The sequence below is a fragment of the Mobula birostris genome, chromosome 8, assembly GCF_030028105.1.
Source record: "Mobula birostris isolate sMobBir1 chromosome 8, sMobBir1.hap1, whole genome shotgun sequence".
Lineage (NCBI taxonomy): Eukaryota > Metazoa > Chordata > Chondrichthyes > Myliobatiformes > Myliobatidae > Mobula > Mobula birostris.
In genome coordinates, this window is record NC_092377.1 from 124,530,463 (window position 1) to 124,550,572 (window position 20,110).

Consider the following 20,110-nt stretch of genomic DNA (forward strand, 5'->3'; position numbering starts at 1 on the left):
AGTTTAACATGTCCTCCTTCTACAAGGAATAAGGTTTCCTTTCCTCCACTGTTGATGCTGTCCTCATCCACGCTCATCCCATTTTCCTGCTGCTTTATCAGAGATAGTTCCTATTGTCCTTACCTACCACCTCTTGGATCTCTGCATCCAGCTGATCAGCCACTGCAACTTCATCCAGCTTCCTACTACTTAACACCTCCACCCTCACTCTCCCCTTTCCACAGGAATTGCTCCCTCTATGATTCCCTTGTCCACTCATTCCTCCCCACTAATCACCCTCCTGTCTCTATCCCTGCAAGCATGGCAGGTTTTGGGAGTTGAAAAGTGTGGAATCAGTGAATGGGATTTATTAGAAAGGGAAAATAAAAATAAGACATGGGCAAACAGAGCAGCCAGTGTTTTTGAGTGACTTTGTCTCCATCAGTCTTGGGCCAGATAAGTATCTGGCAAGTTTCATCATTTTTCATTCGTTCGGGTACAGTTAGGCAGGGAGATAGTGAATACATGAAACTTGTTGCCACAGGTACTGTGGAGGCCAATTCACTGGGTATATTTAAGGCTAGAAGGTGATGGTATTCAAGCCCAGCCTCAACAGCCAATAAAGGTTCTGCCAAATTCAGGCACATTTGGACTGGTACACAAAAGGACATCTCAGCTTCAAACAGCAGTGCAGAACAGATATTAGACCTACTCTGACCACAGATTTCAGCTTCACAGTCACTGATCCGTAATTAATTTTAGATGCTTCACACCATCTCTCAATCACTACCTAACAACGTAGACAACATTTTCATCAGTATATGGGAAGGCAATCTGCTGTTCTGTCCAGAATCTTCCGTCATAATACGCTGTCACTTTGGCGTTACACTGAACAGAACAACTCAGCAATGAGCTGTGCTTGGATTTTCCTTGAATAAAAGTCAAGGATAGCAGGATCAGGGAAGTCTGGTTTTCAAGACACATTGAAGCCCTGGTTAAGGGAAAAAAGACCATAAGATAAAGGAGTAGAATTAATCCATATGGCCCGGCAAGTGTGCTCCACCATTTCATAATGGATGACCCATTTCTATTGCAGCCCTAATATCTTGCCTTCTCCCAGCATCTCTTCATGTCCTGACTAATCAAGAACCTATCAACCTCTGCAGCGAGTTGTGGACACAACTCAGCACATTTGGTCAGGGCATGAAGGGATGCAGGGAGAGTATTTTCATTTCACTCTACTGTTTAAGAAGGGAGGAAACATAAGAACATAAGAAATAGGAGCAGGAGTAGGCCATCTGGCCCATCGAGCCTGCCTTGCCATTCAATAAGATCATGGCTGATGTGTCCATAAACTCAGCTCCATCTACCTGCCTGTTCCCCATAACCCTTAATTCCCTTACTATGTAAAAATCTATTAAACTGTATCTTAAATATATTTAGTGAAGAAGCCTCAACTGCTTCCCTGGGGAAATAATTCCACAGATTCACCACTCTCTGGGAAAAACAGTTTCTCCTCATCTCTGTCCTAAATATTCTCCCCTGAATCTTGAAGCAATGTCCCCTAATTCTAGTCTCACCTACCAATGGAAACAACTTTCCTACTTCTACCTTATCCATCCCTTCCAAAATTTTGTATGTTTCTATAAGATCCCCTCTCATTCTTCTGAATTCCAGAGACTATAGTCCCAGGCCACCTGATCTCTCCTCATAAATTAAACCCTTCATCCATGGAATCAACCTGGTGAACCTCCTCTGCACTGCCTCCAAAGCCAGTATATCCTTCCTCAAGTAAGGAGACCAGAACTGCACACAGTACTCCAGGTGCGGCCTCACCAGTACCCTGTATAGTTGCAGCATGACCTCCCTGCTCTTGAATTCAATCCCTCTGGCAATGAAGGACAACATTCTGTTTGCCTTCTTAATAGCCTGTTGTATCTGCAAGCCAACTTTTTGCAATTCATGCACAAGTACTCCCAAGTCCCTCTGCACAACAGCATGCTGTAATTTTTCACCCATTTAAATAATAATCTGCTCTTCTATTATTCCTTCCAAAGTGGATGATCTCGCATTTACCAATGTTGTATTCGGTCTGCCAGACCTTGGCCCTCTCACTTAACCTATCTATATCCCTCTGCAGACTCTCCACATCCTCTGTACAATTTGCTTTTCCACTTAATTTAGTGTTGTCAGCAAATTTTGCTATGCTACAAGGGACGGAGGCAGAAGAAAGAAAATTATAGGCCAGTTAGTCTGACTTCAGTGGTTGGGAAGATGTTGGAGTCCATTATTAAGGATGAGGATTTGGGGTACTGAGAAGCACATAACAAAACCAACAAACATACAAACAAAGCGTGTCTAAGTGGTTAAAGTGTCGGTCTAGTGATCTGAAGGTCACTAGTTTGAGCCTCAGCTGACGCAGCGTGTTGTGTCCTTGAACAAGGCACTTAACATTGCTCTGCGACGACACTGGTGCCAAGCTGTATCGGCCCTAGTGCCCTTCCCTTGGACAACATCGGTGGTGTGGAGAGGGGAGACTTACAGCATGGGCAACTGCCGGTCTTCCATACAACCTCTCCCAGGCCTGTGTCCTGAAAACCTTCCAAGACGCAAATCCATGGTCTCACAAGACTAACGGATGCCTATATATATAGGAATTCTTTGAGGAAGTGAAAAGAAAGATAGACAAAGGTGCATCAGTGGATATTATTTACTTGGATTTTCAGAAGGCCTTTGACTAGATGCCAGATATGCTACTTAACAAGATAAGAACCAATAGTATTACAGGAATGAAGCATGGATAGAAAACTGGCTGACTGGCAGGAGGCAAAGAGTGGGAATAAAGGGAGCCTTTTGTCATTGGCTGCCAGTGACTAGTGGTTTTCCACATGGATTGGTGTTGGGACCACTTATTTTCAAGTTATATGTAAATAATTTGAGAGACAGAATTTTTAGCTTTGTGGCAAATTTTGAAGACAGTACAAGTGGGGGGGATTAGTAGTGCTGGGGAAACAGGGAGTCTGTAGAAGGACTTAGGCAGATAGGGAGAATGAGCAAACAAGTGGCAAATGGAATATAACATAAGAAAGTGTATGTTTATGAAATTTGGTAGAATGACTAAAGGTGAGATTATTTTCAATATGGGAAGAAAATTCAAAAATCAGAGGTGCAAAGGAACTTGGAAGTCCCTGTGCAGGATTCTCTAAAAGCTGACTTGCAGTTTGAGTCAGTGGTAAGAAAGGCAAATGCAATATTAGCATTCATTTCAGAAAGATTAAATAATAGCAAAGATGCAATCCTGAGGCTTTATAGGTATTTTTCAAACTGCACTTTAAGTATTGTGAGTAACTTTGGGCCCCTAATCTGAGAAAAGATGTGAAAAGTGCAATTATTGGGGTTTGTAGTCTTCTCAGTATTTCTAACTAGACCATCATGATTCCAATTCCACGGGTGTAACATCATGTCAAGTAGACACCATTGCACGCTCTCTGGGATCAAGCAATGGAAAGGAAAAACCTGTTTCCTGAGATTGTGTTCAGTGCAACACTTCCTGAATGTGCTGGCAAATTGGTTGGAACTGAGTTGAATGAAACTGCAAGCTTGGCTGTACAGCATATTAACCGGAATGGAGAAGGTGGGGACTGATCACTGCTTCTTGACTGACAGCAACGCCGTGAAGATGGTCAAACGAATATCTTGACCAATCAGGGGTCCCCAATGATGAGAATAGCACAGCTTTGTTCTCTGCTAAAATTCCTTGGCACTAACCTGTGCAATTGTCTGGGAGAACAGCTGACTCTTTTTTTTTGAGATTGAGTGAAAATGCCCAAGTTTGCTTGTATGTTGTGCGCGCGTGTGTGTGTGTGTGTGTGTGTGTGTGTAAGATAGAGATCACGTACAGTGGTCGTTTCCTACCAACCTTGATTGAGCTAATATGTGTAGAAGTATGCCTCTGTGACTGAAGTGCATGACTGAATTTGAGATTTTTTTCAATAGAGTGAAACAGAATGACTGTCTGCAATACTGCTGGCATTTAAGGCAGTAATGAAGCTCCTCTGCTTCTGGTGGTGTTCAGGACTGCCTTCATTGTGTCAGTAGCTTCCTCTGGGTTTTCGCTATAGTCAGTCATGCAGGTCCTGGGTGGAGCTTCAGGAATACTGTCATGCTCATTGCTGTTACTATAATAATTTTGTTCTACCGGTCAGGGTTATTAACTTCGAGCTGAACCCCATGAACTTGGAGGACCGGTTGAGCACTCTTTTTCTGTCCTGTACTCCTTGACCTGTTTGCCATGGATGACCCTACCAAGAGCCAAAACATGAAGCCCTTACTCTAGCCAACATAGCTCTCTGAGTCATTGAGGCACACAAAACTCTGAACCCAATGACAAGGTTGTGATCCTCATGGAGAATAATGAAATAGAAAACACTGAAAATTCTCAGCATCCGGGAGAGAGCAAAATGTTTCAGATCCAAAATCCTTCATGAGAACCAGGAAAGAGAGAAAACAATAGTGGTGATGGTAGGAGAAGAAATGGATAGATCAGGAAAAAACCCTGAAGAGGTGAACTCTGATGAGTTAATGGGATGACTCAGATCAGATTATGCCTCATGTGTGATGTAGCAGGGTTGTGGGGGCATACCCATTGGATCTCGTACTAACAGTGGAGATGGCCACAAACAGACAGGTCAGTGGTATTGGATAGGGAATTACACTCAGTGGCCATATTATTAGGTACCTCCTCTCCTGTTCATCTGCTGCTGTAGATACATTTCTGCACACCCCTGTTGTAACTCTTGCTTATTTGAGTTAGTGTCACCCTGAACCATTCTGACCATTCTTTTCTCTCTCTTTTTTCTCTCTCTATCACTCTCACGATAACTCCTTGCCTGCTCTTCATCTTCCTCTGGTGCTCCCCTCCCCCTTTTTTTCTCCGCAGGCCTCCTGTCCCATGATCGTCTTCCTTCTCCAGCTCTGTATCCCTTTTGCCAATCAACTTTCCAGCTCTTAGATTCATCCCTCCCCCTCCTGTTGTCTCCTATCATTTTGGATCTCCCCCTCCTTCTCCCACTTTCAAATCTCTTACTGTCTCTTCTTTCAGTTGGTCCTTATGAAGGGTCTCAGCCCAAAATGTCGATTGTGCTTCTTCCTATAGATACTGCCTGGCCTGTTGCATTCCACCAGCATTTTGTGTGTGTTGCTCCTCAGACTTCTCTCATTCACAAGGCATATTTGCCTATAGAACTGCCTCTGCTTTTTTCAGCATTTTCTATAAATGCTACAGACTATTGTGCATGAAAATCCCTGGTGACCAGCAGTTTCTGAGATACCTGGACCACCCTGTCTGGCATAAACAATCATTCCACAGTCAGAGGCACTTAGATCACATTTCTTCTGCATTCTGAAGTTTGGTCCAAAGAACAATCAAGCCTCTTGACCATGTCTTCATGCTTTTTTGCATTAAGTTACTACCACATGATTGGCTGCATTAACGAGCAGGAGCACCACTGAGTGTGTGCTGATGGCCAACCAGACTCTCAGAGTCATTACTACAGAATGAATGAGTTAGTGAGTAATTGAGAAGTTTTGATTCCATCTGTTTTAACATCCAACAAATCACTTAAATATCAAAAGCTCCCATTCATCTCTGCTCTTCACAGGGATTTGGGGGACAGTTCTGGGTCATAGTCTTGTCTTGATTAAGTCACTAGGGAGCTCAACACTTTGCAGTACCGATGATGTGGGTTCAATTCCCACTGATCCCTGTAAGGAGTTTGTACATTTTGCCCATGACTACATGGGTTACCTCCAGATCCTCCAGTTTCCACTCACAGCCCAAAGATGTACTGGTTGGTAAGTTAATTGGTCAATGTAAATTGTCCCATGATTTGGCTAATGATAAGCTGAGGGATTACTGGGCAGTGCAGTTTGATGGATCAGAAGGGCCTACTCTGTCAAAGATACAAAGAAAGAAAGAAAGAAAATAAATCAATCACAGATTTGAATCCCAAATCAGCAGCTGGGTTTAAATTGAGGTAATAACAGCTACACTGTGCAATATGTCTGTGAAACACTTGACATACCGTAAAATTCTACATATTATCCTTTGTGGAAGAAAATCTTCCCTCTTTGTCTGGTCCAGCTGATATGCTCCTCCAAACCCAACAATAAGGTCCGTTCTCAACCACTCCATGAGTTCATCTGAGGAGGTGTTGTGTAGATTATTACAGGTATTCAATGATGATGAGTTGGGAACAGGAAGAATTTACACAGTATATGCTGACAAATATCTTTATTGGTTCCATTAACAAACAGCAGATGACTAATACAAAAATAAACCCGTGTGCACAACGTTTATTAGACCCTCCCCGCCCCCCAACAGTTAAAGAATATAAATTGTAATGTCCATGAAAAGAGTCTATGCTGCCCTCTGGATCCCAATTTAATCTCCATGTGAACTCATCCAGATATCCAGAGTTGTGCCTATTGATGCTCTGGAAATTCTCCATTCTTATTCTCACCAGATCAATTCGTTATGTTTTAATTTCATTGTCTCCGGATCATCTGACTGACCCATGTCAGTCTCCTCATTGGATCTGGCCCAAAACTACAAGCAGTGTATTTTTGTCTCAGGTATCTAAATTAGACCAAGTCAAGCCAGCTTAGCCACTTTAGCCAAACACAGGGCTCAGGCTACTTAAGATCACAGGCTTTTCTTTATACAAAGGCGGCCATTCTACATAACCAAATGGACAGCTTCTTATTTGGAAATGGAGCAGAACGGTAATGGTATCAGGATTGCTGCCCATGAAGTTCTGAACTCAAATGAAACTCTTAAGCCCAATCTGATATAGACAGCTATGGGTACCCTCAATGAAGGGAGTTTATACTATAGACACCTGCTCTTCTTGTTTATCTTCCATGGCAAGTTTAGCTGCCAATGTCTACTATTTGAGCAGTGCCCCTCCACACACCAAAGAGGACATTATTTCCAGCTAGACAATTTACTTCTAGTGATCCTTGTCCAAATTTAGGTAAAATTCTTAAAATACATTTAAAACTCACAAAGGATTTGTATCTTATAAAAGATTTCCAAAACACAAATGATTTCCAAAGCACAGGTACCATTCTTATAAGCTAAAAGACATACAAACAAGTTATCAGATGCAGAAATCAAAGGCAGAGGAACGGATTCTTCTTTTTCTGTCATTCTTCTTGATGTTCTTTGACCATTACTAACAAACCTGACTGCCGATATTTATACAGTTTTTCTGCCACTAGATAACGTCACATAGAAGGTCTAAAAGGTTATGGTAACAGAGATTCCAAACACTTATAATTAGTGCTATGAGGGCTGACACTCTGAGTACACAAATCTCTCAACTATCGATAGATCAGCTAAATGATGTGCTAAGTGATAGTATCAGTCTGGTCTACAGGGTACTGTGAACTAAATAACTCAATGTTGGCTTGATCAATGCCGGCCCAATTGTCATACACTGTATCTTTTGAGCAGCCAGCCCTGTGTTGTGGGCCAGCAGTGTCGTGTTTTATTGACAGTGCTGTTTGTTTGCAAAGTTGTTCTTTTAACTTCAGACTGATTATTGCTTGTAATCTATATTAAGAATTGAAGATTTGTTCTTGATCACAGCAAGAAGTTGAAGAAAGAATATTGCTTCAAAGCTTAACTTACTCACAACCAACTCTCTGATTCCCGGAAGAGTCAGCTGCTGAGTTTGGCAAAATGGCCCCCTGGACCATGGACAGTGAATATCCATCACATATCAGGCCATTCAGCTTCACCATTCAATTTTGACTGACATATCTCAACTCCATTGTCTTACCTTCTCCTTACTATGACATTCTTACTAACCAAAAGCCTGTCAGCCTACCAATCTCCACTTTAATTTTACCCAATTACTTGGCCTCTGCATCTCTGGCAACGAATTCCACAGATTCACCACTCTACTGCTAAAGAAGTTCCTCCTCATCTCTGTTCTAAAAACATATATTCTGATGCTGGGGCATCTGGTCCTAGATTTTCTAACTTTTTGAAGAGTTCTCCCCATGTTCACCCCATCGCAGCCTTCTAATATTTGGTGGGTTTCTACAGTATGATGAAATCACTCGAAATAGCAAAAAAAAAAGTGTATTCAGAATCCAGACACACATGCAACATGAACCTCAAGGCCCCCCAAAATGAGTCCAAAGCCACAAGGCTCACTGAACAATTCTTACCGATTAAAACTTTTAACGTGGAACCAAAGACTCCCGCACTTTCCACTGGCAGCAGCGACAAGAGGGAGTGGAAGATCAGGCCAACACAAGCAGATGGTTGAACGAATCTGAGGCTATTCCCAAAAGATGTTATGAAGTGAGGATGCATATAGTAGCAGAAGCATATTTGAAAGATGAAGAAGTAGTTTCGTGAATGGTCACGCACGCGCCATGGAGGTCACCGAGTGGGTGGCTGCGAGGAGCGATGGCGGGTAATGGACCGATCGGGCTAACAGGGTGGAAAGAGCCAAGTTATCGCACAATCGCAAAGGTACAGCGATGGCGAGGAGGCCGCACGTCTCTCCCATCCATCAGTGTCACGCAACTTCTTCTCCCCTAGTTCCAGTGGGCCCTGTTCACTGACGCACCTGCTCTGACCAATCTAGTCACCTGATATTGATGATTGGGAGGTGTGGGGCTTATTTCCAACAGCAAGGGATTGTGCTGAAGCAGGATGCACAGAAGTAAAGGCAGTGAAGAATCAATTTGGCTGCATCTTCACTTCATAATATGATCATATGGGAATGGCCTCAGATTCTGTCTTGCAATAGAAACTGTACTGGAGAATGAATTGTTCACGAGTGGAATTTCAGACACTCCTTCCCTGCATGTCTGTTTTCTATTCCTGATCTGATTATATATTGACATATATGGATTCATCAAACAGGCAGTTTTCATAAATATTTTCTGTCTGATATTCGATCCTCTGGTGGTCCAGTGCAGTTTCCAGATTCTTCTGTGCTTTCCTCTGTAACAGGAATGGAAATGAATCAGGTGACATGAGCAGGGCCAGGATTTGTTTTGTTTGAGTCCCAATAGAATATTCCTCTCATTATTGATTATTGGAGTTGTATCTGTCATTTATTGGAGTCATTGAGTTATGCAGCACAGAAAGAGTTTCTGTGAACCAACTAATCTTGTTGATCAATGTGCTGACCTGGGCTTGTCTCATTTCTCTGCATTTGGCTCATGTTCCTTTAAGCCTTTCCTATCCACAAACCTGTCCAGTGTTTTTTTAAACATTGCAACTGTACCCCCTTAGCCACTTCCCCTAGCAGCTCATTCACATGCCCACCACCCTCTGAGTGAAGATCTTACCCCTCACATCACCTTTCAATCTCTTCCCTCTCATATGTGACCTTTGGTGTTAGACTCCCATACCCTGTGAAAAAAGACTATGACCATTCACATTCATGTCCCTCCTGGTTCTATGTAACCTCTATAAGGTCACCACTTAGAATCAGAATCACGTTTAATATCAGCAACATATGTCATGTAATTCTTTGTCTTTGACTCCGACACCTAAAGGGAAAAAAGGCCCAACTGATCCAGACTCTTCTTGCAACTCGAACCATCCAGTCCTGGTCGGATTTAATTTGACTTCAATAATAGTGTGTCAGCAGGACCCAGTGGATAGCACATTCCTGAGTCTCGGACAGAGGGCTGTGAGCTCAGACTCACCTGCCATGTCTTAAATGCAAAAACCGAGGCCAGTACTCCCAGGGAAGTAGTGAGGGACTGCTGTTGTGTGGTACAGAGGCATACAAATGTTTGGGCACCCCGGTCAAAATTTCTGTTACTGTGAATAGTTTAGTGAGTAGAAGTCATAAAGTCCAAAAGTCATAAAGTTAAAGATGAAACATTCTTTTCAACATTTTAAGCAAGATTAGTGGATTATTTTTGTTTTGTACAATTTTAGAGTGAAAAAAAAGGAAAGGAGCACCATGCAAAAGTTTGGGCACCCCAAGAGATTTGAGCTCTCAGATAACTTTTACCAAGGTCTCAGACCTTAATTATGGCTTGTTCACCATCATCACTAGGGAAGGCCAGTTGATGCAAATTTCAAAGCTTTATAAATACCTTGATTCCTCAAAACTTGTCCTAACAATCAGCAGCCATGGGCTCCTCTAGGCAGCTGCCTAGCACTCTGAAAATTAAAATAAATGATGCCCACAAAGCAGGAGAAGGCTAAAAGTAGATAGCAAAGCATTTTCAGGTAGCTGTTTCCTCAGTTCGTAATGTAATTAAGAAATGGCAATTAGCAGGAGTGGCGGAGGTCAAGTTGAGGTCTGGAAGACCAAGAGTACTTTCGGAGAGGACTGCTCATAGGATTGCTAGAAAGGCAAATCAAAACCCCCGTTTGATTGCAAAAGACCTTCAGGAAGATTTAGCAGACTGTGGAATGGTGGTGCACTGTTCTACTGTGCAGTGGCACCTGCACAAATTTGACCTCCAAGGAAGAGTCATCAGAAGAAAACCTTTCCTGCACCTTCACCACAAAATTCAGCATCAGAAGTTTGCAAAGGAATATCTAAACAAGCCTGATGCAGTTTGGAAACAAGTCTTGTGGACTGCTGAAGTTAAAATAGAATTTTTTGGCCGCAATGAGCAAAGGTATGTTTGGAGAAAAAAGGGTGCAGAATTTCATGAAAAGAACACCTCTCCAACTGTTAAGCACAGGGGTGGATCGATCATGCTTTGGGCTTGTGTTGCAGCCAGTGGCATGGGGAACATTTCACTGGTAGAGGGAAGAATGAATTCAATTAAATACCAGCAAATTCTGGAAGCAAACATCAGACCGTCTGTAAAAGAGCTGAAGGTGAAAAGAGGATGGCTTCTACAACAGGATAATGATCCTAAACACACCTCAAAATCCACAATGGACTACCTCAAGAGGCGCAAGCTGAACGTCTTGCCGTGGCCCTCACAGTCCCTCGACCTAAACATCATCGGATGGATAGGCTCAAAAGAGCAGTGCATGCAAGACAGCCCAAGAATCTCACAGAACTAGAAGCCTTTTGCAATGAAGAATGGGTGAAAATTCCCCAAACAAGAATTGAAAGACTCTTAGCTGGCTACAGAAAGCCTTTACAAGCTGAGATACTTGCCAAAAGGTGTGTTACTAAGTACTGACCATGCAGGATGCTCAAACTTTTGTTTCGGGCCCTTTTCCTTTTTTGTTATTTTGAAACTGTAAAAGATGGAAATAAAAAAGTAATCTTGCTTGAAATATTAAAGAGATGTGTCATCTTTAACTTTATGCCTTTTGGAAATCAGGCCATCTTTCACTCGCTTAGCTATTCACTGTAACAGAAATTCTGACCAGGGGTGCCCAAACTTTTGCAGAGCGAGTACCATACTACGAGGAGGATTGTAGATCTCAAGTTGCATTGGGTTTGATTGTAATTGTAACTGGAGAAGGGGCTGGAACTGCACCTTTGTTTGCCTACCTTTAGAGGTAATGTCTTGTGTTTGTGTGTCTGGTGAAAATAGAATAATTGTTACACTCACTGCATTTGTAACCTGTTTTCCAGACCGTGCATGGTACCTTCTACAGTGCTCCTTTTCCTTCTGATTTTTTGTTATAGGCACCTTCCCAGATCCCTTCACTGACGTCTGTCTTAATGCACCTTCTGGGGGCCTAAGAGCAATGATAGAAACATAGAAACATAAAAACCGGCAGCACAATACAAGCCCTTCAGCCCACAATGCTGTGCCAAACATGTACTTACTTTAGAAATTAACTAGGTTTAGCCATAGCCCTCTATTTTTCAAAGCACCATGTACCTATCCAGGATTCTCTTGAAAGACCCTATCATATCCACCTCCACCACTGTTGCTGGCAGCCTACTCCATGCACTCACCACTCTCTGTGTAAAAAAAACTTACCCCTGTAATCTCCTCTGTACCTACTCCCAAGCTCCTTAAAACTGTGCCCTCTCATGTTAACCATTTCAGCACTGGGGAAATGCCTCTGACTATCCACACAACCATTGCCTCTCATCATCTTGTACACTTCTGTCAGGTCACCTCTCATCCTCCGTTGCTCCAAGGAAAAAAGGCTGAGTTCACTCAACCTATTCTCATAAGGCATTCTCCCCACTCCAGGCAACATCCTTGTAAATGTCCTCTGCGCCCTTTCTATAGTTTCCACATCTTTCCTATAGTGAGATGAATAAAACTAAGCACAGTGCTCCAAGTGGGGTCTGACCAGGGTCCTATATAGCTGTAACATTACCTCTTGGCTTTTTCCCACGTTTGATGAAGGCCAATGCACCATATGCCTTCTTAACCACACAGTCAACCTGCACAGCAGCTTTGATTGCCCTATGGACTCGGACCTCAATATCACTCTGATCCTCCACACTGCCAAGAGTCTTACCATTAATACTATATTCTGCCATCATATTTTACCTACCAAAATGAACCACCTCACACTTATTGGGTTTGAACTCCAACTGCCACTTCTCAGCCCAGTTTTGCATCCAATCGATGTCCCGCTGTAACCTCTGACAGGCCTCCACACTATCCACAATACCCTCCAACTATTGTGTCATCAGCAAGTTTACTAACTTATCCATCCACTTCCTCATCAAGCTCATTTGTAAAAATCACGAGGAGAAGGGGTCCCAGGACAGATCCCTAAGGCACACCACTGGTCACTGACCTCCGTGCAGAATATGACACGTCTATAACCTCACTTTTCCTTCTGTGGGCAAGCCAGTTCTGGATCCACAAAGCAATGTCCCCTTGGATCCCATGTCTCCTTACTTTCTCAATAAACCTTGCATGGGGTACCCTATCAAATGCCTTGCTGAAATCCATATACACTACATCTACTTCTCTACCTTCATCAACATGTTTAGTCACATCCTCAAAAAATTCAATCAGCCTCGTAAGGCACGATTTGCTTTTGACAAAGCCATGCTGACTATTCCTAATCATATTATGCCTCTCCAAATGTTCATAATTCCTACCTTTCAAGATCTTTTCCATCAACTTATGAACCACTGAAGTAAGACTCACTGGTGTATAACTTCCTGGGCTATCTCTACTCCCTTTCTTGAATAATCAATCTTGAATAAAGTTGAAGACAACAGTATCATCCTCAGAGTCACACAGTCATGTTGGGGGAATATTGTTGCATCTGACTTTAATGAAACAGAGAGTGTTGAAAACCTGGACATCTTTCTCTGCTTCTTACATTTACTGAAATATCCCAGGAGCTTCATAGGAATGGAAGTGAAACAGGAATTTATCTGTGAGTGACATAAGGAGTTGTTGGGGAATTTATCTGAGAGTCACATGAGGAGCTGTTGAGGACAGATATTTTTATTTATTCACTCAAGGGAAGTGACCATTATTGGCAGCAGCATGTTCATTGCCCATGCCCAGCTATCCCTGAGCTGAGGAGGCAGTTCAGAGTCACCCACACCATGGGTCTGGAGTTATCCACAGTCACAGATGGCAGATTATCTTCCATGAAGAGCTTTAGTTACTCTGACGGGGTTTTATGATGTTCCCCTCTTACTGAGTCTGTTTTGATCATCAATTCCAGACAGATTTTGTTTTTTAAATTCAATTCCCCAGGAACAGAGGTGGGATTTGATCTTTTGTCTGAGAATCAATGATGCAGAACTCTGGCTATTGATCCCTTAATGTAATCACCGTGCAAAAGAACCTGAGGAGCATGATCTAAATGCATCTTAGCAAAGGAGACGTTGAAGATTGTTGGGGAATTCTGGAGTCCTAGTCTAGGCTTTGGAAGGTAATGATGGAGCATTGAAAATCCTATGTCAATTGGAAGGATGGAGTTGGAGAGAAAAAGAGGGTTGCATAGATGGAAGAATACATTCTGGACATGGTCATTGTTCAGCCACTTACCTGTTTGTTCTCTGTCGTGTTTTGCAAATGAAGAAAATCACAGCTGATATGATGATCAGGAGCACAATTGCTGCTGTAACTGCCAATGGGATGACTGGTCCCACCACTGTAGGAACAGAGATCAAAGAGATGGTCATTAGAGATGGTCTTCTGCAAAGTTGATGTTCACCCTGAAAAAGGCCCTCCTCTCTTTGCAACTGCCTGTAAAATTTAAAGATTTGCTTTATTCGTAAGGCCAGTGATGTTGTGGGGATGGAACTGGACTCTCTCACGGTGGTGTCTGAAAAGAGGATGCTGTCTAAGTTGCATGCCATCTTGGTCAATGTCTCCCATAATGTACTGGGTGGGCACAGGAGTACATTCAGCCAGAGACTCATTCCACCGAAATGCAGCACAGAGCGTCGTAGGAAGTCAGTCTTGCCTGTGGCCATCAAACTTTACAACTCCTCCCTTGGAGGGTCAGACACCCTGTACCAATAGGCTGGTCCTGGACTTATTTCATAATTTACTGGCATAATTTACATATTATTATTTAACTATTTATGGTTCTATTACTATTTATTATTTATGGTGCAACTGTGACAAAAACCAATTTCCCCCGGGATCAATAAAGTATGACTATGACTATGACTACTATTTGTCTCAGGTATATCGAACCATACAATGAAATGTGTCATTTTCATCGAAGACCAGCACTATCGAGGATGTGCTGGGGGCAGCCTGCAAGTGTCACCAACATTGTATGGCCACAACTTACTAACCCTAACCCGTAAGTCCTTGGAATCTGGGAGGAATCCGGAGCACCCAGAGGAAACCCACGCAGTCATGGGGAGAGCATACAAACTCCTGACAGAAAGGAGCAGGATCTGAACCCCAGTCGCTGGCACTGTAGAACATTATACTGAACACCACAGTACCATGTGGCCCTTCAGGAATATGTGAATATAACTCCACATTGAGCAAAGTGGACAAAGAATTAACAATGATTAATTTTCTTAAAATAACTTCTGATTAATAATATGGAAAGTGATTCAATTAAACACCAGGGGAAAGACTTTTTCACAACAAACCTAAGGACACAACTAGCACTGCTTGTTTTCCCTATGGTTTGACATAGCATTGCTCATGGAGGAGGAATGACCGCTCCAGCAGCACATGAGCTCATTGTTCTTCCCAACTTCAAAAGCCCTTGAGTGAAAATTAATGATGCAGGAGTAACTGGGTTGGTTTGCTGGATGGACACAGGAAAGAAGACTCTTCATCAATTGATTTGCACAGCTGTGACCTTTTTCTATTTTACTAGGAGGATCTGAGAACTAACCTGGGTAGCTTTTAGAATGAAACTATGGACTGGTTCAAAGACTGTATTCAGATTGGGTCTAACTCCTGGATGAATTTCATCTGGAATTGGACTTGTGGCTAATTACATGAAATAATCACAGTGTGTAGGATGGACCGGTGTCTTCCATGATGAAGACTGATGCAAAATACATATTCCTCTCACCCCCCACTTCTTTGTTCCCCATTAGTACTTCTCCAGCATCAATTTCCAGGAGTCTAATGTTCTTGTTCGCCTCTCTTTTACTCAGAAAAAAATATTAGATTAGATTATTAGATTAGATTAATTAGATTAGATGTTATGGTACTGTTTTATATTATTAGTGAGCTTACCTTCATAATTAATCTTTTCTGCCCTTATTGTTGTTAGAATGCCTTTTGTTGGTTTTGAAAGCTGCCAACTCTTCTAGATCCCATTAATGTTTGCAATATTGTATTCCCTCTCTTTTGTTTTTATGGTTTCTTTGACTTCTTTTGTCAGTCACAATTGTCTCATCCTCCCTTTAGAATGCTGCTGCTTCTTTTGGATGTACCAATTCTAAATCTTCCAAATTACTTCCAGAAACTCCTCCTATTGCTGCTGTACTATCATTCCTGCTTGGGTCCCTTTCCTATCAACATCATGTCTCTGCAGTTCCTATCACTTAATAGCAATATCTGATTTTAGCTTCTCCATCTCAAACTACAGTGTGTATTCTGTCATTTTATGATCAGTGCTTCTTAAGGGTTACTTTACATTGTGCTCCCCAATCCAATCTGGTTCATTACACAGCACTCAATCAGAATTGACTTATCTCTGGTGAGAAACTTCCAACTTACATCCTGCCCTCAAATTTACCAAGTCCTTTTCCGACACGCCCCTATGCTTTCCTGATTTCCCTGTCTCTATCTCTGAAGACACCATATCCACTGATATCTTTTATAAACCCACTGATTCCCACAGCTACCTGGACTATACCTCTTCCCACCCTGTCACTTGTTAAAATGCCACCCCCTACTCTTAGTTTCTCCATCTACACCCTATCTGCTTTCAGGATGAGGCTTTTCATTCCATAACTAATGAGATGTCTTCCTTCTTCAAATAAAGTGGCTTTCCCTCCTCCACCATCAACGCTGCTTTCAACTGCATGTTTTCCATTCTGCGCATTGCTGCCCTCACTCCATCCTCCCACTATCCCACGAGGAGAGGTCTCCTCACCCTGACCTATGACCCCACTTGCTTCCAAGTCCAGCACTAATTCTCCGTAACTTCTGCCATCTCCAACAGGATGCCATCACCAAGCACATATTACCTACTCCCAACTTTCTACTTTCCACAGGGATCACTCTCTCTGCCACTCTCTTGTCCATTTGTCCCTTCCCACTGATCTCGCTCCTGGTACTTACCCTTGCAAATGGAACAAGTGTCATACCTGCTCCCCACAATTCCTTCTTCACTACCATACAGGGCCACAAACAATCCTTGCAGGTGAGACAACTCCTCACCTGTGAGTCTGTTGGAGTCATCCTCTGTATCTGGTCAGACCCAATGAAGCTTGGGAGACTGTTGCACTAAGCATCTATGCTCCATCTGCCAGAAAAAATGGGATGTCCCGGTGACCACTCATTTCAACCTACTTCCTATTTCCATTCCAGCTTGTCAGTCCACGGGCTCCTCTACAGCCACAATGAAGTTATACTCAGATTTGAGGAACAACACCTTATATTGCATCTGTGTATCCTCCAAATTGACGGCATGAATGGTAACTGCCCTTCCCTCTTCAACATTTCCTCATTTCCATTTCCCTCTCTCACCATAACTCCTGACCTGCCCATCACCTCCCTTTTCTTTTTTCCATGGCTTTTCTATCGTTTCCTATCAGATACCCCCTTCACCAGACCTTTATCTTTTTCAACAATCAATATCTGAGCTCTTTTCTTCACCCCTCCCGGTTTCACAGATCAACTACCACCTTCTACTTCTTCCTCCCCTTCCCCCACCTTCTTCCTCTGACTTCTCATCTTTCTTTTCCAGTCCTGATGAAGTGCCTCAGCCTGAAACATTGACTGTTTACTCTTTTCTATCGACACTGCCTGGCCTGCTGAGTTCCTCCAGCATTTTGTGTATGTGACTCTGTGCCAATTTGCTTGTGACGGGCAGCAATCTAGAGTATTACTATTTTGGTTCTGCTTTTTGACTTAGTCCCTAGCTGCTCAAATTCCCTCAACAAAACCTCTTTCTTTTTCTTCCTATGCCATTGGCCCATACATTGACCACAACAACCAGAACTTTCCCCTCTCACTTCAAATTCTTCTGCAGGTTAAGTGAAATGCCCTGAACTCTGTCACCAGATGATAAAGCCTTCGGGACACTCAATCCTTATGACTATGCTAACTCCAATTGCAAATAGGTTTCCCTTCTCTTCCCCGTCTTGAATGGCTCCCTGTACTATGGTGCCATGGACAAGTTGCTCATCCTTCCTACAGCCACCACACCCATCCTCATAAACAACAATCTCAGACCTGTTAGACAAACTGAAGGGCTGAGACTCCTCCAACACTACCTCCTGGATTGCCTTACTTGTCTTACTCACGATCACTCCCTTTTGTCCCTGGCCACAGACTGAACTGGAAGCAATTAGTGTAATTAGTGTCATTAATGAACACTATTTTCCTTCAGTACCATTGTAGCTACACTCTCGCCCGACCCTGGCTCCATGCAGAGTCATTTGTGGATCAGTGGGAAGGCTCTGTACCAGAGGCTGGATTCTGTTTTGGTATTGCATGTTTGTTCATGCTTGCTTTCATTCCGATCTACAAATCTATTGCGTCTCTGCCTGCTGTTTCTATTGACTATTTCGATGACACTTTTAAATGTCCTTTTGTGCCTCTGTTAGGAGCTGTTTTTGAATGCTTCCTTGTCATATTCCACAAACTAAATATTCCCTGGGTGCATCATTAAGCCCATCACTGAACTAATGCTCAGCCAATCTCTTCAATTCAATCACACATGCTGAAATGGACTGTCCTTCCTTTTGATTCTGCCTATGAAACCTAAAGCATTCTGCAATCACCAGTGGTTTTCGTTCTAGCTTTTCCTGCATTACCTTCACCATGCTGGTTTGTTTAGAGCAGGTAAACTTATAAGCAAATTGTATGCCTTTAAATCCGATGCACGCAGTAAAATTGGTGTTTCTATTCTTTGGCTCTTTCACTTGCTTCAAAATACTGCTCAATTCTCTCAGTATACAAAATCCCATTCTATATTATGGAATCAAAAGTGTCTATCTTTCTGAAGTAGTCAGCCATTTCTGCTTTTTAAAAAAATATGATTAATATTACCTGGTTCTCATTGTTTATGATCCCGTGAGTTTATCCAGTTTCTGCCTTTTTAAACTCAACTCTGTTATCTCTCTCTCCCTTCTGCTGTGTGTTTTAAAACCCGAACAGCTCGTTGTGTTTTTTAAAAGCTTGAATGTCTCGTTGAGCTTCAACAGATAGGTAGCTGTTCTACATTCATTTTAAAGATAGCTCGTCACGACAGTTATGTCGTAACTCCAAGACATAAAACCGATTGCAAGGAAAAGATGTGACCTTGGAGCAGAGGGTGGCGGTAATGCACCATTAAGCTGGATGCCAACCGCTGTAAAACAAGATACAGACAGACAGAAAGATGTGACCCTGGAACAGTAGGTCATAGTTTTGTCTTTACTTTAGCAAGACATGCGCATATAATGTGGTGGCATAATGAAGAAAGCTATTTACATACTTTTACATAAAACCCACAACACATTACGTGAAAAACAACGAATGCTTAATCAAACAATATACTTACAATACTATTCAAATATTATTCATTAATTACACAACCAACTCAATGAAGCATCTTAAAGGCAAGTAAGAATCTGAGTTCTTACAGTGGATCTGAAGTAAATTGAGAGCATCCAGGAACATCAGGGGTTTGATTTCAATACAAGTTTCTTTACAAAGTACGAATTCAAAGCATTACTCTGGTGAGCGCTGAGAGTGCTCTACAGTAAAACTTTCTATGCTCTCCCCTCCTTTCCCTTCCACTTTTCCCGTCTTCAACTCTTCCTTCTCATCTCACTCTTTCCTTCTCTTCTCCCAACTCTTTCCTTCCCTTTTCAAAGAATTTCAGGATGTATATGGTATACATTTCTCTGACATTAAATGTACCTAATGAAACCCTTTTTTCTCCCCAATCCCCTTTCACCCCGTTACTCCCACACACTCACATACTCTTTGACCCTATCACCACTGTGACTGTGGGAATCTGGAATGTGTGTGCAGGGTGTTGGATGCCAGTCAGAGCTTGATAAGCCTGCCCTTGTCTGGAAAGAGACATTAGGCACCAGTTGGCTACCTCAACTGTGGAGGAATGTGCAAGTCATTCCATTACTCCACTACTCACCCCTTCCATTGCTGTGTACCTATCCTGAAAGTCCCTGCCTTTACCTTGTAGATTGTTCCTCCACCATCACAGCTTCCTCTCAGATCTTGGGATTTACTGCTGGATTAGCCTTTGCAAGTACTTGCAGTGCGTTCTGCAGATGATGCATAGGGCAGCTATGGTACACTACTGGGAGTAAATATCTCTTTATCCAGTCCTTGAAACAACACCTGCCGTATCAGACAGCAATGTCAAAGAGTTCCTTTTATTCCACAAGTGCAGACTTTAATATTTCTAATTATTCCACTGTGATCTCTTTCTAATCCCAAGTGGACTCACCCTTACCAACCAGTGTATCGCTGTTTACTGTGTCCTGTACCCAACACCAGGACTGTTCCTGTGGGACAGGCAGGAACACCAACCACACCCACTCCGTATGGACAGAACCGCAGAGATGACCAG

At 42.6% G+C, this 20,110-nt stretch overlaps 1 protein-coding gene across 1 annotated transcript in view; it reads right to left on the minus strand.

Annotated features, from left to right (window-relative positions):
- Positions 1–6,299: 6,299 nt before the first annotated feature.
- LOC140201661 (sialic acid-binding Ig-like lectin 13) overlaps positions 6,300–20,110 on the minus strand; it is a 28,635-nt gene continuing 14,824 nt past the window's right edge. Inside the window, exons 5-7 of the mRNA XM_072266120.1 lie at positions 13,921–14,026; positions 11,548–11,677; positions 6,300–9,004 (exon numbers count right to left, since the gene is read on the minus strand). Coding sequence (XP_072122221.1) covers positions 8,891–9,004; positions 11,548–11,677; positions 13,921–14,026 — 350 coding nt within the window. The 3' untranslated portion in view covers positions 6,300–8,890. The remainder of the gene's footprint in view (positions 9,005–11,547; positions 11,678–13,920; positions 14,027–20,110) is intronic.